The following is a 24,167-nucleotide window of genomic DNA, read 5'->3' on the forward strand; positions in this document are numbered from 1 at the left end:
TTGGAGGTGCTGATTCTCATCCCAGTCGCTTCACACTCAGCTGCGAACCGATCCAGTGAGAGCTGAAGATCCTGGCCAGATGAAGCCATCAGGACCACATCATCTGCAAAAAGCAGAGACCAAATCCTGCAGCCACCAAACCAGATCCCCTCAACGCCTTGACTGCGCCTAGAAATTCTGTCCATAAAAGTTATGAACAGAATCGGTGACAAAGGGCAGCCTTGGCGGAGTCCAACCCTCACTGGAAACATGTCCGACCTACTACCGGCAATGCGGACCAAGCTCTGGCACTGATCATACAGGGAGCGGACTGCCACAATCAGACAGTCCGATACCCCATATTCTCTGAGCACTCCCCACAGGACTTCCCGAGGGACACGGTCGAATGCCTTCTCCAAGTCCACAAAACACATGTAGACTGGTTGGGCAAACTCCCATGCACCCTCAAGGACCCTGCCGAGAGTATAGAGCTGGTCCACAGTTCCACGACCAGGACGAAAACCACACTGTTCCTCCTGAATCCGAGGTTCGACTATCCGGCGTAGCCTCCTCTCCAGTACACCTGAATAGACCTTACCGGGAAGGCTGAGGAGTGTGATCCCACGATAGTTAGAACACACCCTCCGGTTCCCCTTCTTAAAGAGAGGAACCACCACCCCGGTCTGCCAATGCAGTGGTACCGCCCCCGATGTCCACGCGATGCTGCAGAGTCTTGTCAACCAAGACAGCCCCACAGCATCCAGAGCCTTAAGGAACTCCGGGCGGATCTCATCTACCCCCGGGGCCTTGCCACCGAGGAGCTTTTAACTACCTCAGCAACCTCAGCCCCTGAAATAGGAGAGCCCACCACAGACTCCCCAGGCACTGCTTCCTCATAGGAAGACGTGTTGGTGGGATTGAGGAGGTCTTCGAAGTATTCCCTCCACCGATCCACAACATCCGCAGTCGAGGTCAGCAGAACACCATCCGCACCATACACGGTGTTGATAGTGCACTGCTTCCCCTTCCTGAGGCGGCGGATGGTGGTCCAGAATTGCTTCGAAGCCGTCCGGAAGTCGTTTTCCATGGCCTCACCGAACTCCTCCCATGTACGAGTTTTTGCCTCTGCGACCGCTGAAGCCGCACACCGCTTGGCCTGTCGGTACCTGTCCGCTGCCTCAGGAGTCCTATGAGCCAAAAGAACCCGATAGGACTCCTTCTTCAGCATGACGGCATCCCTCACCGCCGGTGTCCACCAACGGGTTCTAGGATTACCGCCACGACAAGCACCAACTACCTTGCGGCCACAGCTCCAATCAGCCGCCTCGACAATAGAGGCGCGGAACATGGTCCATTCGGACTCAATGTCCAGCACCTCCCTCGTGACATGTTCAAAGTTCTTCCGGAGGTGGGAATTGAAACTCTCTCTGACAGGAGACTCTGCCAGACGTTCCCAGCAAACCCTCACAATGCGTTTGGGCCTGCCAGGTCTGTCCGGCATCCTCCCCCACCATCGCAGCCAACTCACCACCAGGTGGTGATCGGTAGAAAGCTCCGCCCCTCTCTTCACCCGAGTGTCCAAAACATGAGGCCGCAAATCCGATGACACAACTACAAAGTCGATCATGGAACTGCGGCCTAGGGTGTCCTGGTGCCAAGTGCACATATGGACACCCTTATGTTTGAACATGGTGTTCGTTATGGACAATCTGTGACGGGCACAAAAGTCCAATAACAAAATACCGCTCGGGTTCAGATCCGGGCAGCCATTCTTCCCAATCACGCCTCTCCAGGTTTCACTGTCGCTGCCAACATGAGCATTGAAGTCCCCCAGTAGAATGAGGGAATCACCCGGGGGAGCACTCTCAAGTACTCCCTCGAGTGAATCCAAAAAGGGTGGGTACTCTGAGCTGCGGTATGGCGCGTAAGCGCAAACCACAGTCAGGACCCGTCCCCCCACCCGAAGGCGGAGGGAAGCTACCCTTTCGTCCACCGGGTTGAACTCCAACGTGTAGGCTCTGAGCCGGGGGCAAACAAGAATTGCCACCCCAGCCCGTCGCCTCTCACTGCCGGCAACACCAGAGTGGAAGAGAGTCCAGCCCCTTTCGAGAGAACTGGTTCCAGAGCCCTTGCTGTGCGTCGAAGTGAGTCCGACTATATCTAGCCGGAACTTCTCCTTACCCCCCAGCGAGGTGACGTTCCACGTCCCAAGAGCTAGCTTCTGTAGCCGAGGATCGGACCGCCAAGTGCCCTGCCCTCGGCTGCCGCCCAGCTCACATCGCACCCGACCTCTATGACCCCTGCTATGGGTGGTGAGCCCATTGGAGGGGGGACCCACGTTGCCTCTTCGGGCTGTGCCCGGCCGGGCCCCATGGGGACAGGCCCGGCCACCAGGCGCTCGCCATCGTGCCCCGCCTCCGGGCCTGGCTCCAGAGGGGGGCCCCGGTGACCCGCATCCGGGCAAGGGAAATCTGGGTTCCTTGTTCGTTTTCTTCATAGAGGTCTTTGAGCTGCTCTTTGTCTGATCCCTCACCTAGGACCAGTTTGTCTTGGGAGACCCTACCAGGGGGCATAAAGCCCCCGGACAACATAGCTCCTAGGATCATTGGGACACGCAAACTCCTCTACCACGTTAAGGTGGCAGCTCAGAGAGGAGAGAAAAAGCGCTATATAAATGTAATTCACTTCACTTCACTACAATGATTTGCAAATCATTTTCAACCCATATTCAGTTGAATATGCTACAAAGACAACATATTTGATGTTCAACTGACAAACATTTTTTTTTGCAAATAATCATTAACTTTAGAATTTGATGCCAGCAACACGTTACAAAGATGTTGGGAAAGGTGGCAATAAATACTGATAAAGTTGAGGAATGCTCATCAAACACTTTTTTGGAACACCCCCCATATAAACAGGCTAATTGGGAACAGGTGGGTGCCATGATTGGGTATAAAAGTAGATTCCATGAAATGCTCAGTCATTCACAAACAAGGATGGGGCGAGGGTCACCACTTTGTCAACAAATGCGTGAGCAAATTGTTGAACAGTTTAAGAAAAACCTTTCTCAACCATCTATTGCAAGGAATTCAGGCATTTCACCATCTACGGTCTGTAATATCATCAAAGGGTTCAGAGAATCTGGAGAAATCACTGCATGTAAGCAGCTAAGCCTGTGACCTTCGATCCCTCAGGCTGTATTGCATCAACAAGCAACATCAGTGTGTAAAGGATATCACCACATGGGCTCAGGAACACTTCAGAAACCCACTGTCAGTAACTACAGTTGGTCGCTACATCTGTAAGTGCAAGTTAAAACTCTCCTATGCAAGGCGAAAACTGTTTATCAACAACACCCAGAAACGCCGTCGGCTTCGCTGGGCCTGAGCTCATCTAAGATGGACTGATGCAAAGTGTAAAAGTGTTCTGTGGTCTGACAAGTCCACATTTCAAATTGTTTTTGGAAACTGTGGACGTTGTGTCCTCCGGACCTAAGAGGAAAAGAACCGTCCGGATTGTTATAGGCGCAAAGTTGAAAAGCTAGCATCTGTGATGGTATGGGGGTGTATTAGTGCCCAAGACATGGGTAACTTACACATCTGTGAAGGCGCCATTAATGCTGAAAGGTACATACAGGTTTTGGAGCAACATATGTTGCCATCCAAGCAACGTTACCATGGATGCCCCTACTTATTTCAGCAAGACAATGCCAAGCCACGTGTTACATCAACGTGGCTTCATAGTAAAAGAGTGTGGGTACTAGACTGGCCTGCCTGTAGTCCAGACCTGTCTCCCAATGAAAATGTGTGGCGCATTATGAAGCCTAAAATACCACAACGGAGACCCCCGGACTGTTGAACAACTTAAGCTGTACATCAAGCAAGAATGGGAAAGAATTCCACCTGAGAAGCTTAAAAAATGTGTCTCCTCAGTTCCCAAACGTTTACTGAGTGTTGTTAAAAGGAAAGGCCATGTAACACAGTGGTGAACATGCCCTTTCCCAACTACTTTGGCCCGTGTTGCAGCCATGAAATTCTAAGTTAATTATTATTTGCAAAAAAAAAAAAAATGTATGAGTTTGAACATCAAATATATTGTCTTTGTAGTGCATTCAACTGAATATGGGTTGAAAATGATTTGCAAATCATTGTATTCCGTTTATATTTACATCTAACACAATTTCCCAACTCATATGGAAACAGGGTTTGTATTAATATTTAGTTTTTTTGCCACCATGGAGGCGAGGATTAGTGATTTAAAAGCTGCAACGTGGAGGGACATTAGCCGCTAGCTTTTTAACGGGGATGCTATATTGCACTGAGGACGTCTTTGTTTGCTTGTCACTGTAAAATTTGCAGAACACAGCTAAAATATGTAATCTTCATGCATTATCACGATATAATGATTAAAAGCTCTACCATTGGCTGAATTCAAATAATTTCAGTTGTATATAGTCTATATATAGCGCAACTGTAGAAGAAACTTATACCGCCATAAAAATAATAACCAAAACATTGCATGTTGTTGATAACGGTACTGGAAAGGCAACAGTTTAACCCTACACACACTGGCACACCTTAGAGTTGCGGAGGTTAACAGAAGCCCCTCGTTCCACCAAGAGCCTGGCTACTGAAAAGTTGCCACATGCCAGGGCGTCGTGCAGGGGAGTTACCCCCTCACACAGCGGGCCGCCCGGGTCGTTGATGTTCGCACCTCGCTCCAGCAGCACAGTCACAATGTCTGGATGAAATGAAAAAAGTAGGTCAAATCGGTGACTTTGTGGGCTTCAGGGAAAATGAAACCGTGTTTAATGAGGGTAAATCCGTTACCATGGTGACCGTGGTTGCAGGCCTCATGCAGGGGAGACCAGCCGCAGTAGTCTCTGGGGTTTATTGGGTGGCCCTGAAAACAAACATATTTCATCAAATATAAATATTTTTAAAACAAGCTGAAAAAAGTAAAAAAATAGACACACAGTGTGTACCGGTAATTCAAATATACACACACACACACACACACACACACACACACACACACACACACACACACACACACACACACTATAAATATATACAGTATACACTATATTATATATATATATATATATATATTTTTCATATATATATATATATATATATATATACATACACAGTTGAGGTCAAAAGTTTACATACACTTGTAAAGAACATAATGTCATGGCTGTCTTGAGTTTCCAAAAATTTCTACAACTCTTATTTTTTTGTGATAGAGTGATTGGAGCACATACTTGTTGGTCACAAAAAACATTCATGAAGTTTGGTTCTTTTATGAATGTATTATGGGTCTACTGAATATGTGACCAAATCTGCTAGGTCAAAAGTATACATACAGCAATGTTAATATTCGGTTACATGTCCCTTGGCAGGTTTCACTGCAATAAGGCGCTTTTGGTAGCCATCCACAAGCTTCTGGGTGAATTTTTGACCACTCCTCTTGACAAAATTGGTGCAGTTCATCTAAATTTGTTGGTTTTCTGACATGGACTTGTTTCTTCATCATTGTCCACACGTTTAAGTCAGTACTTTGGGAAGGCCATTCTAAAACCTTGATTCTAGCTTGATTTAGCCAATCCTTTACCACTTTTGACGTGTGTTTGGGGTCATTGTCCTCTTGGAACACCCAACTGCGCCCAAGACCCAACCTCCGGGCTGATGATTTTAGGTTTTCCTGAAGAATTTGGAGGTAATCCTCCTTTTTCATTGTCCCATTTACTCTCTGTAAAGCACCAGTTCCATTGGCAGCAAAACAGGCCCAGAGCATAATACTACCACCACCATGCTTGACGGTATGATTGGTGTTCCTGGGATTAAAGGCCTCACCTTTTCTCCTCCAAACATATTGCTGGGTATTGTGGCCAAACAGCTCCATTTTTGTTTAATTTGACATCACATGGACAAAGATAAGACCTTCTGGAGGAAAGTTCTGTGGTCAGATGAAACAAAACTGTCAACTGCCAACTTTTTTGCAACGTGTTGCTGCCAATAAATTCTAAGTTAATGATTAATTGCAAAAAAAAATTAAGTTTCTCAGTTAAAACGTTAAATATCTCGTCTTTGCAGTCTATTCAATTGAATATAAGTTGAAAAGGATTTGCTAATCATTGTATTCTGTTTTGAGTTACGATTTGCACAACGTGCCAACTTCACTGGTTTTGGGTTTTGTATATACATGCATGCATGCAAGCTTTAGAGCTCCTGCCTCGAAAGAAAATAATGTTTGCCTTGGTGCCCTTCTAACTTGGCTTGGTGCCCTAAAATATGAGCCCTCTTTTAAGGCAACACTTGCCTTGACCTTAAAAAGTAAAAATTTGAGGCCTGTAATTTGACCCACCTGCTCCACCAGATACTGGACCTGCCTCAAGTTCCCGTCTATGCACGCCCTGTGGAGGGATGTCTCACCCTTCTCATTCCTCTTATTCCACTGCAAAAAAGAGAAGAAGCAGGGCTTGAACAATGAAGAATCGAGACATAAATTTGTTACACTCTTACCCGTCCTGCCTTCCTCCTTCCTGACACCATCTTGTCATATCCTTCCAGGTCGTCATCTAAAAACAAAGGCTAGCGAGCGTTAGCACTGTTCCAGGCTTTGGGTTAAAAAAAAAATACAGCCTACCAGAGTCTGAGAGAACAACATCACTATCATCTAGAGGTTCAGAGTTGTCCATCTCCTCCTCTTCCGCTTCCTCTCCATCACTGTCATGTGGCGTCCAGCCCTCTGTGGCGCACAGCTCCAGCAGTTTGGCTTCGGTCTCGCTGTCGTTTAACGAGCCGCTTCGCCTCTGAGCCGCCAACCATAGCCTCAAAACGCGCTTCTGTACGGGAGGGAAACTGGGCTTATTTCAATACTTGCCACACATCATTAGGTACACCCGCACAATGCAAATGCTGCATGAATTCCATTAGGGGAACTTCAGTTCAGTTATTTTTCATTCAGTTATCGGTTCTCTATCTGCAAATTGACAGAAGTAAACACACATACTGCATACAGGTGCATATTTTTAAACTTTAATATTATTTAATAATGCACCATATTCATACAAATAATAATACATATTTAAAGAACTGCTTGAGTTATGAAAATTTAAAGATACTTACCCATTAAATTGTACACTGTAAAAATGACAATAGATTTTACGGTAAAAAAAAAACCTGCCAGCTCAGACACCTGAATTTTATTTAAAAAAAACCGTGGTGCCATTTTTCTCCATTTACAATAATATGCTGCTATTTTTATTGTAATTAGTTGAATGAGCTGCCTGAGCCATGCTGCAGAGTATTTTTGCCCATTTTTGGGTCCACTGCTTTTCAGCTTATGCATAAATGACCTCCACAACATTTGCAAAAAATACCACCTGCTAAATGTATTAAGTTAAAGTACCAATGATTGTCACACACACACACACACACACACACACACACACACACACACACACACACACACACACACACACACACACACACTAGGTGTGGCGAAATTATTCTCTGCATTTGACCCATCACTCTTGATCACCCCCTGAGAGGTGAGGGGAGCAGTGGGCAGCAGCGGTGGCTGCGCCTCGGAATCATTTTTGGTGATTTAACCCCCAATTCCAACTTTTGTTGCGGAGTGCCAAGCAGGGAGGTAAGGGGTCAAATTTTTATAGTCTTTGGTATGACTCGTCCGGGGTTTGAACTCACAACCTACCGATCTCAGGGCGGACATATGCAGATGATACAATCATTTATGTGGCAGCAGACACCCTTCAACGGGCTTCAGAGATCTTAAACATTTAGCTGAAGTATCAACATGGGTTCAAAATAACTGTTTAACTTTGAAATATAACAAAACAGTCTCAATGTGTTTCTCTCTGAAGAAACATACATTAAATGAAATTCAGGTCAACTATAATCAAAATAAAATAGAGCAGGTAAAGGAATTTAAATATTTGGGTGTTATTTTGAACCCTAAGCTAAAATTTGATGGCCATATTAAAAAAATGACAAAGACCACAAAAATAGATATAAACTGTTTTAGGCTGGTTAGACCTTGTTTATCTGTTCACGTTGCTCAAGTTTACATGCATGCAGTGATTTTATCCCATATGTCTTGACAAACGGTAGAAAATGGATGGATGGATGGATGGATGTCTTACCATATGTGCCATCGTCTAGGCCAGGGGTCGGCAACCCGCGGCTCCGGAGCCGCATGCGGCTCTTTGATCACTCTGATCCGGCTCAGCAGCTTACTTGCTGTACCCCCCAATTTTCCCGTGAGACTTCCGGACTTCAGTGCCTCTCGCAGAAAACTCCCGGGATCAATATTCACCGATTTTCACCCTTACAGATATAATAAGGGCGTGCTATGATGGTACAACATTCGGCGCCCTCTATAATCTGTATTAACAGCGTGCCAACCTAACAATTGTAATACAATATACATCTTCTGCTTGCACACGTACTTGACAGCAAGGCATACTTGGTCAACAGCCACACAGGTTACACTGACGGTGACCATATAAAACATCTTTAACACTCTTACTAATAATGCGCCACACTTTGAACCAAAACCAAACAAGAATGACAAACACATTTCGGGAGAACATCTGCACCTTAACACAACATAAACACAAGAGAACAAACACCCAGAATCCCATGCAGCCCTAACTCTTCCGGGATACATTATACACTCCTGCTACCACCAAACCCCGCCCCTACCCCAAACCTGCTCCCTCACACATCAACCCCCCCCCCCCCCCCCCTCTCTCTGTGCGACGGTTGAGGTGGGCGGGGTTTGGTAGCGGCGGTGTATAATGTATCCCGGAAGAGTTAGGGCTGCATGGGATTCTGGGTATTTGTCCTGTTGTGTTTATGTTGTGTTACGGTGCAGATGTTCTCCCGAAATGTGTTTGTCATTCTTGTTTGGTGTGGGTTCACAGTGTGGCGCATTATTAGTAAGAGTGCTACAGTTTTTTTTATACCGCCACTATCAGTGTAACCTGTGTGGTTGTTGAGTAAGTATGCCTTGCTGTCACCTATGTGAGCAAGCGGAAGCCTCATACAACATGTGGCTGATCAGGCACGCTGGTTGTAGTGGGCGCTATATGTTGTGCCATCACGGCACGCATGACGCTGACCAGCGCTATTCATATAAAACTTGCGTGCCGCACCAGCTTAAAAATTCCATATAAAGGTGTGGGCAGCGTGTCTGAGACCCCTGGTTTATACAAAGCAAAAAAAAAACTTTGTATGCAGTGTTATTTCATTAAAAATTTCAAAAGTTTTTGCGGCTCCCATTGTTTTCTATAATTTGTGAAACTGGTCAAAATGGCTCTTTGACTGGTAAAGGTTGCCGACCCCTGCTCTAGGGACAGGCCACAAATCTGTAGTGAAGCCTCTGTTGTCATTACATATACACACACTAAAGAGCTTTGATCAAAAACCAATGAAGCATCATCACTGCCATATTACCAAAAAGTATAACATCACGACTTTTGATAATTGTATAAATTTCTCCTTTTTAAAATATATTTTAAATGTCTTAATGGAATAGCCCCTGATGGAATGTGTAAAGAAATACAAGAGTACAGTAGTGAAGATGTGCGGACTCGAGCTGCGGTTAGTGAAAAGGTGCCAGACAACTCTAGGTCAGTCCGAGTTCTCAGTGAAGGCCTCACATCTCGTGGAACTCTTTGCCACTGGAGCTAAAGTCACAGTTGGACATTGAACGTTTTTCCACAAAACTGAAAAAGTGGCTTAAGGAAAATCAGAAATATGTGCACTAGAACTGGATGTAGTATGGGCAATTGGGGCCAATTATTTTTAATGTCTATTTTTAATACTTGTTTCAATCCTTTTGTGTGTGATTCTCACATTTCTTAACTTTTCTTTAAAAGCCTAACTAGGGATGAGGGTTGCAACTTTGCCTGTGGCTAGAAACCTCATGTACTTTGACATAGGGTGGGAATGTTTATATGTACTGTGCCTGTCAAATAAATATATAAATTAAATAAATAAATCAAATAGTGTACATAAACAGTATATATAAATCAGATGCCTAGGCAATTATGTAACAATATCATGAAGCAAATCTTCATATATTTATACATTGTTTACTGTTACAATTAACCTTCTGAAGGCAGCCATAACTGCGATGTGGCCCACAAAAAAACGAGTTTGAGACCCCTTTTTCTATGTTAACAAAATGTGTTTAATAGATGCAATGCTGATGTACATACTGAAATGAAGTGCATCTCTGTTGCATGTTAATCAAAAAAGCATAAATGCTCCATCTGTAAAATTAATAAATCCAAACACAGCTCCAAATGTTTGAAACATGTTAGGGGAGGCAGGACAAATGTTCTATTTATTCCTCAGCAGATGGAAGAGTAGGCCTCCGGTTGTTGCCATGGCAGCATGGGTAATAAATTACACTTAGCTTGTGGATGAGATGCCTAATTTTTAGGGGTTGGCCCAATATTTAAGACCTTCAGCATGAAGAATTTGATGATGGAGTGTAGTGCTTGGCCGCAACCTGCAGAGGCGCTGTCGTATCTGGCTTAACTAGATTGTCAGCAATAGCTGCAGGAAGTTGCGCTACATCCACAATATTACCACTCCTCTGTACATACATTTTCTGCTCATTTTTTAAATGTTCTTGTAATCAAACCATATTTTCGGTATATTAGATGTAAACTTTACCTGACATGTTTCGACTGTCATCCGCAGTCTTCTTCAGAAGGGTCACCTGACCACTGTGAAGTGTTGCCTTTCAGCTGTTCTTATAGGCATGGCCAACCAGGCAGACCTGTCAAGTCTACCTGGTTGGCTCCACTAGTTCATTTATAACCAGGTAGACTTGACAGGACTGAAACATGTCCTGTAAAGATTTCATCTAATACAGGGGTCGGCAACCCGCGGCTCTTTGATCACTCTGATGCGGCTCAGCTGCATACTTGACGACCCTCCCGAGGGAGATTTCCGGATTTCGGTGCCTCTCGCAGAAAACTCCCGGGATTAATATTCTCCAATTTTCACCCTAACAATAATAATAAGGGCGTGCCATGATTGTACAGCATTTAGCGCCCTCTAAAATCTGTACAAATAGCGTGCCAGCCCAGCCTTTTGTTATATGCATCTTCTGCTTGCACGCGTCGGTGACAGCAATGCATACTTGCTCAACAGCCACACAGGTTACACTGACGGTAGCCATATAAAACAACTTTAAGACTCTTACTAATAATGCGCCACACTTTGAACCAAAACCAGACAAGAATGACAAACACATTTTGGGAGAACATCTGCACCTTAACACAACATAAACACAACAGAACAAATACCCAGAATCCCATGCAGCCCTGACTCTTCCGGGTTACATTATACACCCCTACTACCACCAAACCCCGCCCCCACCCCAACCCTGCTCCCCCACACATCAACCGCCCCCACCCCCATCCGTTCGTCGGTTGAGGTGGGCGGGGTTTGGTAGCAGGGGTGTATAATGTAACCCGGAAGAGTTAGGGCTGCATGGGATTCTGGGTATTTGTTCTGTTGTGTTTATATTGTGTTACGGTGCAGATGTTCTCCCAAAATGTGTTTGTCATTCTTGTTTGGTGTGGGTTCACAGATTGGCGCATTATTAGTAAGAGTGTTAAAGTTTTTTATACAGCCACCGTCAGTGTAACCTGTGTGGTTGTTGACCAAGTATGCATTGCTGTCGCATACGTGAGCAAGCAGAAGCCCCATACAACGTGTGGCTAGACCGGCACGCTGGTTGTAGTGGGTGCTAAATGCTGTACCTTCACTGCACGTTCGAAAGAATAGTTGCCTCGTATTTCGTAGTCTGTCGGAAAAATCGGGAGGGTTGGCAAGTATGACGCTATCAAGCGCCAATCATATAAAACCCGCGGGCCGCACTAACATTCAATTTTCAAATTAAGGTGTGGGCCGCATGTCTGAGACCCTTGGTTTAAACATAGCACAAAGCAAAAAAAAAACTTTGTATGCAATGTTATTTCATTTTAAATTACAAAAGATTTTTGTGGCTCCCATTGTTTTCTTTAATTTGTGAAACTGGTCAAAATGGCTCTTTGAGTGGTAAAAGTTGCCGACCCCTGATCTAATATATCGAAAATATGGTCTGCTTACAAGAACATTTGAAGAAGTATATGAATAAGAAGACATAATTAACCTTTTAGAGCAATTTTCTGCTCAACATGGCATGGCAACAGAAATGCAACACATTCAGAGAGGGAGAGGGAAAGGGAGAGAGAGAGAGGCCCCTCCTTTCAAGCACACTATTTTGTACTGTATGTCTACTTACTTGCAGTCGGGCCTGCCCATGTGTTTGAGCACAACGAAGGGCAGCACCGAAGCTGCTGTCCTGATCCTCAAAGGCAACACCGCTCTCCTCCTGGGCCACTGCGATGTTCAGCCAGGTGCTGCATTCCTGACACGCACACACCACCATAAATCAAAGTTGCGAATGACACATGGTGTTTTTCCACACATCTGATGCTGTAAATCGGATTACCTCGGCCGGGCTGCCCTGCCGTAATGCCAGCTCCTGCTTGTAGTGCTGCACCGCTTCACCGTGCCGCCGCAGGTCAATGAAGGTTGCGGCCAGAGACACGTGGATGACCGCCAGCTCGCGTGCGGGCTTCCCTAACGCCTCAGCGCCTGCGAGCTAATCCGGATGGATAAACGGCATAAATGAAGTAAAATATCCATTCATAGATTACATTTAAATGTAATTAACTGAAAAAAAAAATCACCTGCGCTTGATATGCATCCACAGCTTTGTGGAAGCAGCCGACCTTACAGTAGAGATCTCCAAGTTGCTCCGCCAGACCTACGGCCTCATGGGAAGCCCTGCACTGATCCTCTCCCAACCCCTCTTCTAATTTACAGCCTCGGTCGGCTATATATTAAGAAGGGATTAAAAAAAACATTAATGCAATAAACTTACTGCACTGCAAAAATTGAAATCTAAGTAAGATTAAATATCTCAAAAAAGGGTGAGATTTGCTTATTTTCTGTCCGATCAGATAATTCTTCTCACTAAGCAGAGTGTTTTACTTGTTTTAAGTGTTTTGGTCCTAAATGATCTCAGTAAGATATTACAGCTTGTTGCTGAGATTTTATGACCTATATTGAGTAAAACATGCTTGAAACTAGAATATCAACGGTTGCAAAGCTGTGTCATCAACACTCACAAATAAAAAACTACTTTTTTTAAAGTAATAATTTCTTATTTTAAGCATGTAAAAAAAAATCATGACTTTGACACAATTGTGTCTCATAATAAAACAGATGACAGCCAAATGGACTTTGCTGTTTTATTTTCAATGAAACAAGAGAAAATACGTACTCATATAGTAGTACAGTTGTTATTAGTGAGTATATACTTATTTTAAGGTATTTTGGGGTTTATTGAGGTTAGCTAATTTTACTTGTTTTGGAAAGTCTTGACAAGCCAAATTTTCTTCTTCTATTGGCAGATAATGTTGCTTAGTTCAAATAAAATACCCCTAATTTTTGTAATTTTTTTTCTTGTTTTTGAACACTGACTTTTTGCAGTGTGGAAAAGTTCTTAGGCCACAACGCGCTCGATTAATTTAAATGACAGTGAATAATAAGACAGATGCAGATTGCAGGATTACACAAGCAATACAAAATGGAGGGGAGGTGCAAGGGAAAAGGAATGGGTCATGAAATCATGGCAAGGATCAGAATAAAGGTGAAAATATGGGAATTTTTTCACAACATTTACATCACTGTGGCACTGATGGAACAGTCCTGCCCCCCAGAATAACGGGAGTTTAAAAACCAAACAAGTAAAAGTCTTGTACTATTATTATTAGTGAAATATTTTTTTTTAATTAGATCAATAACACTTTTAAAAATTGCGATTAATTATGATTATTAACAGTAAATTACTTGTATCTAAGAATTTATATGATTTTTAAAAAATACCTCAATATTTTTGACACAAGTGCAATTCTAGTGTGAGAATGTCAAAGAAAACAGTTTTTAGTTTTACTAAATATACATAATTTATTTTCTCAAAACTTTGTAACAGTAGTAGTCCTGTTGGGGTGTATTTTGAATAAATATATATAAAATAAGAGGAAAATAAATTGGGTGAATAATCTGTGTTGATACATGATTAATGCGATGATTTTTTTGTGAATAATCACATGCATGGTTAAATTTGACAGCCCTAATTAATATTATTTCAAATGCAAGTTACCGATCATTCATCATATATTACTGTATGTACTGTACTATTTAAAAAAATCTTAATTATGTGTGTTATTTCTTCATAGAAATCAGTATTGAATAGTTTGTATTATTTACATATAAAATATGTATGTATGTAAGTTATCATATTCATATTTTTTTTATGATTTTATTTTGCACACTTAAAGACCTGCCAAACCTTTACAAACACCTTACATCTAATAAATGCCATGTACCCTTTGTAGTTGAGTACATACAATATACGAAGACATATGTCATGTTCTTCTGCAGATGAGTTGAGACTGAATCAACAGCGCCTCTGGTGGTATCAGTCAAGTAGTGAACTCCATTTTGTCTCAATTGCTTCTACAAGCCCCGTTTCCATATGAGTTGGGAAATTGTGTTAGATGTAAATATAAACGGAATACAATGATTTGCAAATCCTTTTCAACCCATATTCAGTTGAATGCACTACAAAGACAAGATATTTGATGTTCAAACTCATAAACTTAATTATTTTTTTTGCAAATAATAATTAACTTAGAATTTAATGGCTGCAACACGTGCCAAAGTAGTTGGGAAAGGGCATGTTCACCACTGTGTTACATGGCCTTTCCTTTTAACAACACTCAGTAAACGTTTGGGAACTGAGGAGACACATTTTTTAAGCTTCTCAGGTGGAATTCTTTCCCATTCTTGCTTGATGTACAGCTTAAGTTGTTCAACAGTCCGGGGGTCTCCGTTGTGGTATTTTAGGCTTCATAATGCGCCACACATTTTCAATGGGAGACAGCTCTGGACTACAACAGGCAGGCCAGTCTAGTACCCACACTCTTTTACTATGAAGCCACGTTGATGTAACACGTGGCTTGGCATTGTCTTGCTGAAATAAGCAGGGGCGTCCATGGTAACGTTGCTTGGATGGCAACAAATGTTGCTCCAAAACCTGTATGTACCTTTCAGCATTAATGGCGCCTTCACAGATGTGTAAGTTACCCATGTCTTGGGCACTAATATACCCCCATACCATCACAGATGCTGGCTTTTCAACTTTGCTCCTATAACAATCCGGATGGTTCTTTTCCTCTTTGGTCCGGAGGACACGACGTCCACAGTTTCCAAAAACAATCTGAAATGTGGACTCGTCAGACCACAGAACACTTTTCCACTTTGTATCAGTCCATCTTAGATGAGCTCAGGCCCAGCGAAGCCGACGGCGTTTCTGGGTGTTGTTGATAAACGGTTTTCGCCTTGCATAGGAGAGTTTTAACTTGCACTTACAGATGGAGCGACCAACTGTAGTTACTGACAGTGGGTTTCTGAAGTGTTCCTGAGCCCATGTGGTGATATCCTTTACACACTGATGTCGCTTGTTGATGCAGTACAGCCTGAGGGATCGAAGGTCACAGGCTTAACTGCTTACGTGCAGTGATTTCTCCAGATTCTCTGAACCCTTTGATGATATTACAGACCGTAGATGGTGAAATCCCTAAATTCCTTGCAATAGCTGGTTGAGAAAGGTTTTTCTTAAACTGTTCAACAATTTGCTCACGCATTTGTTGACAAAGTGGTAACCCTCGCCCCTTTCTTGTTTGTGAATGACTGAGCATTTCATGGAATCTACTTTTATACCCAATCATGGCACCCACCTGTTCCCAATTTGCCTGTTCACCTGTGGGATGTTCCAAATAAGTATTTGATGAGCATTCCTCAACTTTATCAGTATGTATTGCCACCTTTCCCAACTTCTTTGTCACGTGTTGCTGGCATCAAATTCTAAAGTTAATGATTATTTGCAAAAAAAAAAAAAGTTTATCAGTTTGAACATCAAAAATGTAGTCTTTGTAGCATATTCAACTGAATATGGGTTGAAAATGATTTGCAAACCATTGTATTCCGTTTATATTTACATCTAATACAATTTCCCAACTCATATGGAAACGGGGTTTGTAGATACAATTAATAGTGCGGTCATTAGTCATCCTTTGCCACATCACGCCTCAAATATTGCAGCTTAATCACATTGCTGATGTTTTAAAAAAATATTTTACGAATTTTAGTGTCCTAAATAAAGCATTTTCAAGCATAAAAATTGCCAAAAAATATCAATACTACAGTAGTATTGGCCACTAGAGGAGACCAAACCAATTTAGAGAGCGCTGTGGCCATAGTATGGCTCAGCCTGAGGCAGCGTTACTATATTGGATTAAAAAGAGTGTAAAGGTGACTAAATGGTGTTTTTTCATGTCTTGATGGCTCTCATAGTGTTGGAGAATGTATTTAGGAGGTTGTAAACAGTTTCTAACAATTAACAGCAATAAACGAGGGATGACTGTATTGCAACAACAATGGTGACAAAGACGTTTCTTCAGTACTGTATGTTATACAATGGAGGGTACATAAGTAGGGTCTTTCACCGTATTTAAAGGCTTTCTTCACAGCCTGTCTGTCCACCAGCTGTTGGGAACCCAACAATAGAGCCTTCTTAAGAGAGCGTCTCGCAGCCACAAAATCACCCAAAGAAAGCTGAACCTGTGGGTGTAACAATAAAAATAATAAAAATTTCAGCCCACAATCCCCCCCCCCCCACTGCATCCGAAGTCGTCACCTTGCCAATGCAATGGAAGCACTCGCTCTCTGTGAACTTATCCTTCATCTTCCGTGCACACTCTTTGGCCTGCTCCAGGCAACGCACCGCATTGGAGTGCTGGCCGTTGCGGAAGAAGATGTTACCAAGATTGAAGTTGGCGCGGTAGAGATCTTCCAGCAGCGTGCTCTTCCTATGAGGTAAAGAATGAACATCAAGGAAAAGAAGGCAAATGCTGTACAGTAGACCATTTCCAGATTCAACCTACCATTTCAAGGAAAATAAGGCCCAACAGTGTACTTCTTGGGTTTTGTTTAATGTAGATCTATTGACATGATATCACACAGGCATCATAATATTAATCAGTCCCCCCAGGATTTTTGTGGGCCTTTCTCAGAAAGTTGCAATAAAAGTTGCCATGTTTTGAGGCTTATTCTTTTAAATAACACTGAATCAACTTGTGATTTTACGAATTTGTTATCAATCTTGTAAGTGTTCTTCAAAAAGCACAGGATTTTAACAAAAATTGGGAAACAACAGTATTGATGTTTTTACTCGTTTTATACCACACACACACTTAAAAATAGACACTAAATGGCAGTAAAAGCACATACCCGGTACTTAGAGATTGTTGTCAACTATTGTACTGTTTTAATCAATTATAACGAATAATTAATTATACTTAAGACCACACTGCAAAAACTGAAATCTAAGTAAGATTAAATATCTCAAATAAGGGTGATATTTGCTTATTTTCTGTCTGATAAGATAATTCTTCTCACTAAGCAGATTTTATGTTAGAGTGTTTTACTTGTTTTAAGGGTTTTGGTCCTAAATGATCTCAGTAAGATATTACGGCTTGTTGCTAAGATTGTATGACCTATATTGAGTAAAACATGCTTGAAACTAGAATATCAACTGTTGCAAAGCTGTGTCATCAACACTCACAAGTATAAAAGTACTTTTTTTTTTAAAGTAATCATTTCTTATTTCAAGCATGTAAAAAAAAAAAATCATGACTTTGACACAATTGTGTCTCATAATTAAAACAGATGACAGCCAAATGGACTTTGCCGTTTTATTTTCAATGAAATAATAGAAAATACGTACTCATATAGTAGTACAGTTGTTATTAGTGAAAATATACTTATTTTAAAGGTATTTTTGGGTTCATTGAGGTTAGCTAATTTGACTTGTTTTGGAAGTCAAATGGCAGTAAAAGCACATACTTAGAGATTGTTGTCAACTATTGTACTGTTTTAATCAATTATAACGAATAATTAATTATACTTAAGACCACACTGCAAAAACTGAAATCTAAGTAAGATTAAATATCTCAAATAAGGGTGATATTTGCTTATTTTCTGTCTGATAAGATAATTCTTCTCACTAAGCAGATTTTATGTTAGAGTGTTTTACTTGTTTTAAGGGTTTTGGTCCTAAATGATCTCAGTAAGATATTACGGCTTTTTGCTAAGATTGTATGACCTATATTGAGTAAAACATGCTTGAAACTAGAATATCAACTGTTGCAAAGCTGTGTCATTAACACTCACAAGTATAAAAGTACTTTTTTTTTTTAAGTAATAATTTCTTATTTCAAGCATGTAAAAACAAAATCATGACTTTGACACAATTGTGTCTCATAATTAAAACAGATGACAGCCAAATGGACTTTGCCATTTTATTTTCAATGAAATAATAGAAAATACGTACTCATATAGTAGTACAGTTGTTATTAGTGAAAATATACTTATTTTAAAGGTATTTTTGGGTTCATTGAGGTTAGCTAATTTGACTTGTTTTGGAAGTCAAATGGCAGTAAAAGCACATACTTAGAGATTGTTGTCAACTATTGTACTGTTTTAATCAATTATAACGAATAATTAATTATACTTAAGACCACACTGCAAAAACTGAAATCTAAGTAAGATTAAATATCTCAAATAAGGGTGATATTTGCTTATTTTCTGTCTGATAAGATAATTCTTCTCACTAAGCAGATTTTATGTTAGAGTGTTTTACTTGTTTTAAGGGTTTTGGTCCTAAATGATCTCAGTAAGATATTACGGCTTGTTGCTAAGATTGTATGACCTATATTGAGTAAAACATGCTTGAAACTAGAATATCAACTGTTGCAAAGCTGTGTCATCAACACTCACAAGTATAAAAGTACTTTTTTTTAAAGTAATAATTGCTTATTTCAAGCATGTAAAAAAAAAAAAAATCATGACTTTGACACAATTGTGTCTCATAATTAAAACAGATGACAGCCAAATGGACTTTGCCGTTTTATTTTCAATGAAATAATAGAAAATACGTACTCATATAGTAGTACAGTTGTTATTAGTGAAAATATACTTATTTTAAAGGTATTTTTGGGTTCATTGAGGTTAGCTAATTTGACTTGTTTTGGAAGTCAAATGGCAGTAAAAGCACATACTTAGAGATTGTTGTCAACTATTGTACTGTTTTAATCAATTATAACGAATAATTAATTATACTTAAGACCACACTGCAAAAACTGAAATCTAAGTAAGATTAAATACCTCAAATAAGGGTGATATTTGCTTATTTTCTGTCTGATAAGATAATTCTTCTCACTAAGCAGATTTTATGTTAGAGTGTTTTACTTGTTTTAAGGGTTTTGGTCCTAAATGATCTCAGTAAGATATTACGGCTTGTTGCTAAGATTGTATGACCTATATTGAGTAAAACATGCTTGAAACTAGAATATCAACTGTTGCAAAGCTGTGTCATCAACACTCACAAGTATAAAAGTACTTTTTTTTTTAAAGTAATAATTTCTTATTTCAAGCATGTAAAAAAAAAAATCATGACTTTGACACAATTGTGTCTCATAATTAAAACAGATGACAGCCAAATGGACTTTGCCGTTTTATTTTCAATGAAATAATAGAAAATACGTACTCATATAGTAGTACAGTTGTTATTAGTGAAAATATACTTATTTTAAAGGTATTTTTGGGTTCATTGAGGTTAGCTAATTTGACTTGTTTTGGAAGTCAAATGGCAGTAAAAGCACATACTTAGAGATTGTTGTCAACTATTGTACTGTTTTAATCAATTATAACGAATAATTAATTATACTTAAGACCACACTGCAAAAACTGAAATCTAAGTAAGATTAAATATCTCAAATAAGGGTGATATTTGCTTATTTTCTGTCTGATAAGATAATTCTTCTCACTAAGCAGATTTTATGTTAGAGTGTTTTACTTGTTTTAAGGGTTTTGGTCCTAAATTATCTCAGTAAGATATTACGGCTTGTTGCTAAGATTATATGACCTATATTGAGTAAAAAATGCTTGAAACTAGAATATCAACTGTTGCAAAGCTGTGTCATTAACACTCACAAGTATAAAAGTACTTTTTTTTAAAGTAATAATTTCTTATTTCAAGCATGTAAAAAAAAAAAATCATGACTTTGACACAATTGTGTCTCATAATTAAAATAGATGACAGCCAAATGGACTTTGCCGTTTTATTTTCAATGAAATAATAGAAAATACGTACAGTTGTTATTAGTGAAAATATACTTATTTTAAAGGTATTTTTGGGTTCATTGAGGTTAGCTAATTTTACTTGTTTTGGAAAGTCTTGACAAGCCAAATGTTCTTGTTCTATTGGCAGATAATTTTGCTTAGTTCAAATAAAATACCCCTAATTTTTGTATTTTTTTTTCTTGTTTTTGAACACTGACTTTTTGCAGTGCACCGAAGACTTCCTGAGTATCCACTCTCTGCTCTGTCGTCCACAAGTCGCAGACATTCTCCGTGTATGTTTAATATTTCTTAAACATTCATTTATGTTCCAACACAATCATCCCCACACATTAAGAGCATTTGTGAATTGTTGAGAGCCATTTGTAGCACACATTTTTGTTGGTAAATGAGGTGTTAAGAGAGTATCATCACACTTCAACATCTATGTCATGTAAATGCTGCCTCTTTGTGAGGTCAGCATTGCAAATGATATCTTCTCAATTGCCTTACCCAGGATGAATAAAATCTAAATAAACGTAAACACATGTAAACTAGGAAATAAATGATTATATGTTACATTAACCAGAAGGTTTAGCACTGTAGACAGGAACAGGAAGGAACTGTAGGTCTGAACTACACGGAAGTATAATCAAATACAAAGAGTTGATACATTGCTACCCGTTGCTTTTCTTGCTGTTCATCTACACAAGAAGCAAACATACATTTGGAATAGACTATTAACGTGCACGTTTGATTGCCACTCAGAGATGAGGCAAAAATCACGCAGATTGGCCAAAATGTGCGGGGAAGTTGCATTGGTCAAAGTTACAAAGCAGAGCATACTGTAATTTGCGCCGATTGGTTGAATTTGCATGAATTGACACAATCGCGACATCCTGGTGGGACTGATATTTAATCATTATAAAAATGTATGTATGCATGTTGCAACTTTACATTGCCTATCCGACTTATCGATTGACTATCTGATACATTGCATTAGGTTTTGTGAAGCACCACTAAACTGCATGACTGGAGATATCCACAGTGTAACCCCCCCACACATATTTAATCATTGCTCAAAAAATGTCTTCTTATTCATATACTTTTCAAATTTTCTTGTACATACAATATTTTCGATATATTAGATGGAATTTTTACCTGACACGTTTCAACTGTCATCTGCAGTCTTCTTCGGACAGTGGTCAGGTGACCCTTCTGAAGAAGACTGCAGATGACAGTCGAAACATCCATCCAGCCAACCATTTTCTACCACTTGTCCGTTTCGGGGTCGCAGGGGGTGCTGGAGCCTATCTCAGTTGCATTCGCATGTCAGGTAAAAAATTCCATCTAATATACCGAAAATATTGTTTGATTGATTACAAGAAAATTTGAAATGCATATTAAATTATTTCCCATGTGTTTCATTATGCAAGTGGATGGAAGTATGCATTTCCTCAGTCGCTTCAGTTTGTGTCGGTTTTACACACGAAATACTGTGAAAACCCTGCGTTATTAAACGCATCAGTCAAAATGTTAACTATGCTTGCCACGTACTAGTGAAGTTGTTAATAATTTACAGGAAAAAAAAACAGAAAATGTGTAAAAAATGTAAGCAAAAAATAACTTTTCGAGCTGAATAAATAAATAACAATTTTTGTGGCTGCCAGGGGCAAACGCACAGCATCATCCTGTCTGTTATTGCATGTATTCTTTGCATTTTTCATTTTGTATGCTCCTATATGGACCCCAGGAAGACTAGCAGTCGCCTTGGCGTCAGCTAATGGGGATCCATTCAATAAACAATAAACAATCATCCAAAACACGGGGCAAAATGCGCAAGAGCATCAAAAACACACACAAACCCCAAAAACACGTGCAATACAAGGAAAACAAAACAGAAGTACGATGAAACAGGAAGTTAGCGTGCTACTAGGAAATAAGCCCCATAGATATGAATACATAGGGACGGCGTGGCGCAGTTGGGAGAGTGGCTGTGCCAGCAACCTGAGGGTTTCTGGTTCAATCCCCACCTTCGACCAACCTCGTCACGTTCGTTGTGTCCTTGAGCAAGACACTTCACCGTTGCTCCTGACCATCAGTGTGTGAATGTGTGTGTGAATGGGTGAATGTGGAAATAGTGTCAAAGCGCTTTGAGTACCTAGAAGGTAGAAAAGCGCTATACAAAGTATAACCCATTTACCAATTACATAGCATCCAGCCTCAGAGGCTGTTGTCCATTAGAACGACGCATTGAGGCCATCTTGAGCAGGGGGAAGCCGTGTCTATTTACTGCATTAGTCAACTGAAAGAAAGGTCTATCAATGACTAAAATGTTGATGCAGAGTGACCAGTCTGACAAAACCTTACTCAAGATGGCGGTCGAGTTGTCGTGCCTGACAAGCATCTACAGTCGTGGTCATACGTTTACATACACTTGTAAAGAACATAGGCTGTCTTGAGTTTCCAACATTTTTTACAACTCTTATTTTCTGTGATAGAGTAATTAGAGCACATACTTGTTGGTCACAAAAAACATTCATGAAGTTTGGTTCTTTTATGAATTTATTATGGGTCTACTGAAAATGTGACCAGATCTAATGGGTCAAAAGTATACATACAGCAATGTTAATATTTGGTTACATATCCCTTGGCAAGTTTCACTGCAATAAGGCGCTGTTGGTAGCCATTCCCAGGCTTCTGGCAAGCTTCTGGTTTAATTTTTGACCACTCCTCTTGACAAAATTGGTGCAGTTCAGCTAAATTTGTTGGTTTTCTGACATGGACTTGTTTCTTCAGTGTGGTTTAAGTCAGGACTTTGGGAAGGCCATTCTAAAACCTTAATTCTAGCCTGATTTAGCCATTCCTTTACCACTTGTGACATGTGTTTGGGGTCATTGTCCTGTTGGAACACCCAACTGCGCCCCAGACCCAACCTCCGGGCTGATGATTTTAGGTTGTCCTGAAGAATATGGAGGTAATCCTCCTTTTTCATTGTCCCATTTACTCTCTGTAAAGCACCAGTTCCATTGGCAGCAAAACAGGCCCAGAGCATAATACTACCACAACCATGTTTGACGACAGGGATGGTGTTCCTGGGATTAAAGGCTTCACCTTTTCTCCTCCAAACATATTGCTTGGTATTGTGGCCAAACAGCTCATTTTTTGTTTAATCTGACCACAGAACTTTTCTCCAGAAGGTCTTATCGTTGTCCATGTGATCAGCAGCAAACTTTAGACGAGCCTTAAGGTGTCGCTTCTGGAGCAAGGGCTTTTTTTCTTGCATGGTAGCCTCTCAGTCCATGGCGATGCAAAACAAGCGTGACTGTGGACACTGACACCTGTGTTCCAGCAGCTTCCAATTCATTGCAGACCTGTTTTTTGGGGGTTATCGGTTGACTCTTGATCAGCCTGACCAATTTTCTCTCAGCAGCAGGTGATAGCTTGCGTTTTCTTCCTGATCGTGGCAGTGACAAAACTGTGCCATGAACTTTATACTTACGAACAATTGTCTGCACAGTTACTCTTGGGACCTTAAGATGCTTTGAAATGGCTCCATGTGACTTTCCTGACTTGATCAAGTCAATGATTCGTTTTTTTGAGATCTGTACTGAGTTCCTTTGACTTTCCCATTGTCGCGTTTGTAACCGAGTCTAATGACTGCATCACATGAGCCTTATTTAAGTCAACAGGTGTCGTCAATCATAATCACTCACATGAAGTGGATAAGCGGTAGAAAATGGATAGATGGATGGATGGATGAAGTTAAGAGGCCATGCCATGAAGCTAATTTGATTTGATTGTAACTTTTCTACATCACCAAAATTGATAATATATGTT

At 40.7% G+C, this 24,167-nt stretch overlaps 1 protein-coding gene across 1 annotated transcript in view; it reads right to left on the minus strand.

The window, feature by feature from the left end:
• tonsl (tonsoku-like, DNA repair protein) overlaps nt 1–24,167 on the minus strand; it is a 60,105-nt gene that overhangs the window by 27,892 nt on the left and 8,046 nt on the right. The window contains exons 6-15 of the mRNA XM_061968303.2: nt 16,846–17,017; nt 16,655–16,769; nt 12,770–12,915; nt 12,529–12,681; nt 12,319–12,444; nt 6,634–6,832; nt 6,510–6,565; nt 6,352–6,441; nt 4,812–4,884; nt 4,559–4,722 (exon numbers count right to left, since the gene is read on the minus strand). Coding sequence (XP_061824287.2) covers nt 4,559–4,722; nt 4,812–4,884; nt 6,352–6,441; nt 6,510–6,565; nt 6,634–6,832; nt 12,319–12,444; nt 12,529–12,681; nt 12,770–12,915; nt 16,655–16,769; nt 16,846–17,017 — 1,294 coding nt within the window. The remainder of the gene's footprint in view (nt 1–4,558; nt 4,723–4,811; nt 4,885–6,351; nt 6,442–6,509; nt 6,566–6,633; nt 6,833–12,318; nt 12,445–12,528; nt 12,682–12,769; nt 12,916–16,654; nt 16,770–16,845; nt 17,018–24,167) is intronic.

This window comes from Nerophis lumbriciformis, linkage group LG08, assembly GCF_033978685.3.
Source record: "Nerophis lumbriciformis linkage group LG08, RoL_Nlum_v2.1, whole genome shotgun sequence".
NCBI lineage: Eukaryota > Metazoa > Chordata > Actinopteri > Syngnathiformes > Syngnathidae > Nerophis > Nerophis lumbriciformis.